Raw genomic sequence first — 7,283 nt, 5'->3', positions numbered from 1 at the left:
TGCTGGCTGGGGGCGCCGCACTTGATGGTGTGTAGGTGCGTGTAGGGGCCAGCACCTCATGTGTGTATGTATCCATGTGTGGCCAGGAAAAAACGGTCCGCTTCCTCTGCCAGTACACGCGGATCTGTAATAGTCGCATTCGCGAGCGCCGTCTGGACATGCGGCGGCATGTGACGCAGAAAAAGTTCCGTGAAGAGAAAATTTGGCTTTTCAGTGCCAAGCAAGTTTAACATCATTTCCATGTGATCCGATGGCTTACTGTCTCCTAAGCCCTGAATAGCAAGGAGGCGTCGAGCACGCTCAGAACGCGACAGTTCAAAGATTCTGAGGAGATATGCCTTCAGTCCCTTATATTTATCCAGTTCAGGAGGGGATGTGATGAAACTGACCGCTCTGGCTGCAGTTGAGCTCCCCAGAGCAGACACCACGTGGTAATAGCGAGAGTCATTATCAGTGATTCCGCGCAGGGCGAATTTAGCCTCTGCTTGTGCGAACCATGTTGCCGCAGATGTCTCCCAGAACTCGGGGAGCTTGAGAACAGGCGCGTATGCCATGTCGGTATGCTCAGTATTATGCACGGCCTCGGAAAAGTTCCACGAGACTAATGTCGTAGGCGGAGTGTCAAACAAAGGTGCCAACGAAAGCTGCTTTAATGACATTTAAACTTGCAATCGAAACTTACAAAACAAACACGAGAGTGGCGCGAGCCGGCAGAATGAAAAACGGAACTTAACCCAGACTGCATTCCCATACCTTTTAAAGAGTCCCCCTAGGGCCTAGGGGCTCGCTAACTGAACAATGGTTCCATGGGTGAATTATGTAAAACCCACTACAATAACTAATTACTTTTTTAAAGTAACGTGCCCGGAACTGATCGCAGAACACTTTCTGACAGATACGAAGCTCTGAGAAGCATAATATATGCAAAGGGGAGTCTGATTTTGGGGCCGTATGCTGTAAAATTATTCATTTCTGCTGAGGGAACGTGGGTCACGTCAGTACCGGTACGTTATTGTGTGTGGGGACCAAGCGTTTCGAAATATAAATATCATGGCGACCAGAATATGAACGTTACAAAAAATGTTATATTACAATGTCAGGATTTCCACATATTAAAAAAAAACTTTTACGTGCAGCATTTTTATAACATGACACGTGAACGCATTCTGATGACGTTGCAGAAAAGGGAAGGGTGTAAACATGGCGTCTGGACAGCAATGGGTGTTGGTGGAAATGGTTCAAGCTTTGTACGAGGTATATTTCTTCCTTCCTTAACACGCTTTGGGGAATTTGGAATCTGCATTATCCGTCTGTTTTTAATATTCTGTTACTAACCATTTTATAACGTCTTGCTGCATGATAGTTGCGAGTCAAGAAATACCAGGTGTTAGGAATTACTGTCAACCAATTGCGTATTATATTGTGCAGCTATTTTTCATGTACTGACCTGTCAACGCCGGAGGAAAATCTGATAAGGAAGTTAGTAAATACTTTTATACATTTTTACAACAATGCAGCTGAAAATGATAGAAATTGGAGTTCCTCAATATATAATTTAACCTTTGTGCGGCAATCATTTCTGTTGTCCAGTTTGTAATTATGAAAGCCATTCGTTGTTAACTTGTTCTGAAATACTAACTAATGTATTAAACACTTGTTCTTAGTTTTCCGATTTTGATACTTAAATTACTTTTTTTGCAAAATGGAAGTAAACTTCATAGTAGTTTTACGTCATCGTCTGCGTCATCACACCGAAAGCTGCCACCATGGAGATCATCCACACCGCCCGGCATTAAAGGGACACTGTAATGTTTGACCGCTAGATGTTAATCCAGGGGTGATTTTAGGTTTGGAGTTTTGTGGGTGCTGAGCACCCAGAGTGTCTGGCTATTTTTTCACTTAAAGGGAATTAGGATCATTTAACACTGTACAGGGGTGGCACTTCACTTTGTGCCTCGCAAAAACACTTGTACTACTCCATGCCCAGTTTTCACTCATGTATTCTAACAGAGTATATACACACACACACACACACACAAACAGAAAAAAGAAGCATGGAGTATGTGATACATTGGCATTGTAAAACATAATCTCACACTATACACCGGAGCCTCCTCCGCTTTGCCGCAAGTTAAACTCGCCAAGCAAAAGAGGATTGAGGAGGTACGCGATAGCGGTGCTAAGACTCGAATGCACTGAACCATTTCAAGGCAGTGTTGTTCACATTTATGTCTGACTTTTTTTTTTTACCATATTGAAAGGTGGTGTCCGTAACTTTCAAATATTTAACTGGCCGATGCCATATTCTGTCTGAGATCATCATTGCAGCTCCTTTTGTTGCATGTGCAAACAGTGGGACCTCGCTACTTTGCGCTTCAACGTTTGCGGCTTCAGAGCTTCGCGGCCTGTAATAGTAATTTTTTTTATTTTATTTTTTTAAGGGGTGTCGCTACTTCGCAGATTTTCACTTTTTGCGGGTGGTTTTGGTCCCCGTTAACTGGGTCTAAAAAATAAGAATTAAAAAAAAATAATAATAATATATACATATGTTTTTTTTAAGGTGCGCCGCTACTTCGCGGATTTTCACTTATCGCGGGTGGTTTTGGTCCCCATTAACCGCGATAACCGAGGTCCCACTGTATACGTAAAATTCATAGGTATGAATTGTTTATATTCGTTTTTTTCATCTTTTTAGGGTTTGGTTTGGCATTTCGATTTTATTTGAAACAGTTATTTTCTTACTTACACCATTTTCATCATAGAACAAAAGACATAGAAATCATTCTCCTCCCCCCATCCTCCCACCTCCTTTCCTCCAGCCTTCTTTCCTCCAGCGTTATTCGCTCTGTGGCCAGCACACAGGGGTAAACATAAGGTGAAAAATAGGCACAATAGAAAAAGTATATAAAGGCTCTTTGAACTTTGTTGGGCATAGTTAATATATACTTAATAGAGAAAATATATACTTTTAAACTTCTTAGGGACACCTCAAAGTACGCACTCTCCTTCTAAGCCTATCCTGTGCGAGTTCAAAGAAGGCTATCAGTTTTGGGGGTGCCTGGGTTGAATTTGGTGGTTGAGCACCCCCAAAAACTGGCTGGTTACACACGAGTTACTCTATTGTGTATTGCTCCTGAATATGTCTGCTACAAAGCAGAAAGAAGAACATAAAACACATACCCTAAGTGACTATACCGCTCTATAATTCTTCTCATTTTTTTGCCCAGCCTTTCACAAGGTTTTTGGTTTTGTGGGGTATCCGTAGTTGCATGATGCGGGACGATTAGTTCAGCATTCTTAAGGTAACACTCATGAAATATGAATGAAATTTAAAAAAAAAATCTAGTATGAGTATTTTAAAAAAGTGCATGTTTATGACAGTTTATGTATTTTGGCTTATTGTCCAATTTAATATATTTTTTATGAAGTTTGCTTTAATTACTAGGCGGTGCTAAGTAATACACAATGTTCTTTCAAAGAATGTAGATTGTTAGTAGTTTTTACAAATTATCAGTCATAATGTTGGATTAAAAAAAAAACATTTCAACGAAAAGATTCTCAAAACAGAAAAATGGAAACAAATGAATACATTGGTACCTGTACAGGCTGCTTAAGATTTGAGAAATTCGAGATACTATAGGTCACAAATCTATGGTTATACTAGATTATAACAGCATTTATTTCTTACTCTACATTTAAGTCAAGTCATGTTTATTGTATAGCCCTTAATCACAAAGAGTCTCAAAGGGCTTTATAGACCACAGATTATTGCAAACCACAGACTATTATGACACCATCACCTGATCTAAAACCTACGTGAGGGCAAATAGTACACGGATACATAGATATTGTCAACATAAAATATAGGTTATTCATATGCTATAGAATAGAAGTTTGTTTTAAGCATAGATTTATCCATTTCCACTGAATGTTCTAGATCGAATCTCAGGGGGAAGATCATTCCACAGCACCGGGGCCCGAATGGAGAACGCTCTCGAACCTGCAGATCTCTTCTTGGCTCTTGGGATCACTAGTAGACCAGCATTTTCAGAGCGAAGGCTATGGACCGGTACATAGGGGGAAATTAAATCTGAAAGCTATTCAGATTCAGATCTACTTTATTGTCATTCTAGTACACGTGTATACAGAACGCAATGTCGATACATCTGACCCGCACAGTTTCCTCGAATGTACAGATATAAGTAAAAGTTGTATTGTATTATGGCTACGTATAGTATTTTACCATACCATAGTGCCGATAGTGCAAGAGGAGTAGCTAACCAGATGTGCAAAATGGGCATTCAGGTTAACAAGTCAGGTAAACAGTAACATTAACACTGTAACAATAACGCTGTAAGTACAATAGTGCCGAGAGCAAATGTGCAAGGAGTGGCAAGCTATAAAGAACTGCCAGTAGTGCAAAAAGTCAGATTAGCAGCCGTTAAGATTTAGGTTAACTATATGTTAGATTGACCATTTAACAGTCTAATGGCCAGGGGGACTAGACTACTGCGGAACCTGGTGGTCCTGCACCGCACACTGCAGTACCTCTTCCCAGAGGCTAGCAGAGTGAACAGTCCATGATGGGGGTGAGAGGGGTCCCCGATAATGTTCTTAGCATGGGATAGGCAGCGCTTCTGGCCAATGTCCTGAATGGAGGGAAGTGTAGTCCCGATTATTTTCTCTGCTGTCCTCGTTACCCTCCTCACACTACCCCAGTCGGTAGCGCTGCAGCCTCCACACCACACAGAGATACAGCTGGTCAGGATACTCTCTATGGTGCCCCTGTAGAATGTGATGAGGGAGGGTGGGGGCAGGTGGGCTATCCTCATCCTCCGCAGGAAGTACAGGCGCTGCTGTGCCCTCTTAACCAGTGATGCAGTGTTCACGGACCAGGTGAGTTTGTTTGTAATGTGCACCCCAGGAACTTGAGCAGGTCTATGCATGATTTTGTATACTACCAACAGAACCTTAAAATCACATCTTAAGCTAACAGGGAGCCAATGCAGGTTAGCTAAAATCGGGGTAACGTGATCAAACTTTCTTGTCTTAGTTAAAAGCCTCGCTGCTGCATTTTGTACCAGTTTTAACCATTTAAACTTTTACACTTTTAATGCCAACAAACTGAATCGCAGTACTGTCTGTTCATTTTCCCCATGCTGAAGTCTTTTTTTAAATTTTCCTTGCCCTCTTATAGGTTTTAGATGATTGGATGGTGTATTAGGCTGAAGTCTGTGCCACCTTTTGAGACAACTTTGTTTTTAATGGATAAACAAATAAACTTGACTTTAGGAAAATTGTGTAAAAGGATATTTTAACACTACATTAGAGGGAAGATCGGGCTTTCAAAAAATCGAGCCTGACCCGACCTGCGGTCATTGAAGCCTGAACCACCCCTAGCCCAACAATTTATCTTGTTTTAAGGGACCAACCTTCAAGTAAACGCGGCCTTTCATCGTTTAGATAGATAGATAGATAGATACTTTATTCATCCCGTAGGGAAATTCACACTTCCAGCAGTCTACTCCGTTGTTTATTAATAGATGAACATGATGCCCTAGGGGTGCTTGTAGCGAAGTGGATGACGTCACGCCAGTCCAAAAATTCGACATCCCTGCGGCAGATGGAAAACTTTTCTTTGTGAAAATCCAGGGATACACCACCTCGTGTTAGCAAGTCCGCCTCCTCTCCGATTCCCCCCGGCTTTCGTGTCTCTGTTTAGCGGCGTTGAAGCTGGATTGCTCCGGGTAGCTCCGGGTGGCTACACGTTAGCGTCCGGAATGCTAAACGTGAGCCACGTTTCCGCAAAACACAGCAACTGCGCTCCCTGTGCGCTTCGATGTTTTCCACCAGCACTCGATGATCTTATTTGGTCGTGAGTTCGCATTTACCATGATTACGGATGGTACCGAAGACTTATAACGCCGCTAGCCGCTTCGCTAGCTCCGGATTTCCTTCCACGATAGGCCCCTTCATCTAGCCGCTTCACTAGCTCCGGCTTTCCTTCCACGATAGGCCCCTTCATCAATGAAATGTTTATTGAAGGTATTGTTGGATACATTAATCAAAACACGACACAAAAAAAAAAACTAATGCTGAGAGTGAGGATGGCCAAATATGGTCACCTTACGCCCCCTCCCCTAAGAAAATTTGACAAATTTATTTCTGCCAACCTTTGCTTAAAGGTTTGCACCGTATTTGCACTAATAACCCGGTCAGGAAAAAATTTCCAAATTTTTGGTATCCTGAAAGAAATAAGGTTTCCATGCAAGTTGCTGGTAGGTCTAGGCAACCGTAACTTATATCTGTGACCACGTAAACCATCAACACGACAGAACTCAAAAAATTGATCAAAAGGCACATCGATCATTCCATGCAGTACTTTGAACACAAAAATTAAATCAAATCGAATTCTGCGGAGCTCCAAGAAGTCCAAGTTCAGTCTTTGTAGTCTTTCCGGATATGACAAGTTGTGCATCCCAGGTATCCGCTTCGTATACCGACGTTGAACTCCTTCCAGTAGGTTAATGTCCTTGTGTAAGTAAGGGTTCCACACAACGCTATTATATTCTAACCCGGGTCTAACATAAACGCAAAACATTCGAACTAAGAATGCTGGGTTCTTGTTGTAAAAGTGTCTGTAAATGTTTGATGCTATGTTATTGGCTTTGTTGGTAATCTTGGCGATATGCGTGATAAACTTTAGGTTTGAAGTAAGAGTGACACCCAGATCCTTATGTTGATCCTGGCTGGCGTTTGTTGGCTGGCCACCATGTGTCGTTTGGCTTGCAAGCATGTTGTTAATGCCTGTTTTTCTTTGCTTACTGCGTTTTCATTGGTCGGTCAGCCTTGCATATTTCTGCTGAGGCTTTGACTCCTTTCCTTGAAAGCCTAGGTTATTCCTCCGTAGGCAGCTCTCCGTGTGTGTGTTTTTATTCTTTTTTTTTTTTTTTTTTTTTTTTGCCAGTTAATCAATTTTTGGCTGCTCGCCCTTTGTTGTACCACCTGTGACACAATGCTGATGCATTCTCTATAAAAACTACCAAAGCTTTGCTCGACACACTTGTAACATCTTCGACCTATTAACATGTAAAATATGTAAAAATACGGTGACTGGCTTGCCAGGGTGCTGGTGTTCCTCCGATGACGTCACAGCTCAGGATGACGAAGACGAGACATGCTGTCTCGTTGGTGTTGAGTCACTCAAGGGGACTGAGGATAATCGTCAGTAGTACAAGATTCGCATGTAGGAGGCTTCCTAGTTTATTGAAGAATCCCATTCT

The 7,283-nt window shown here is 42.0% G+C and overlaps 1 protein-coding gene across 1 annotated transcript in view; it reads left to right on the top strand.

The window, feature by feature from the left end:
- Positions 1 to 1,159: 1,159 nt before the first annotated feature.
- sptlc1 (serine palmitoyltransferase, long chain base subunit 1) overlaps positions 1,160 to 7,283 on the top strand; it is a 48,148-nt gene continuing 42,024 nt past the window's right edge. The window contains exon 1 of the mRNA XM_088355666.1: positions 1,160 to 1,254. Coding sequence (XP_088211792.1) covers positions 1,201 to 1,254 — 54 coding nt within the window. The 5' untranslated portion in view covers positions 1,160 to 1,200. The remainder of the gene's footprint in view (positions 1,255 to 7,283) is intronic.

The sequence above is a fragment of the Urocampus carinirostris genome, chromosome 16, assembly GCF_059441175.1.
Source record: "Urocampus carinirostris isolate Australia breed hairy pipefish chromosome 16, RoL_Ucar_1.0, whole genome shotgun sequence".
NCBI classification, from domain to species: Eukaryota; Metazoa; Chordata; class Actinopteri; order Syngnathiformes; family Syngnathidae; genus Urocampus; species Urocampus carinirostris.
Note: the sequence above shows the minus strand (reverse complement) of the source record. Positions and strands in the feature narration are given on the sequence as shown.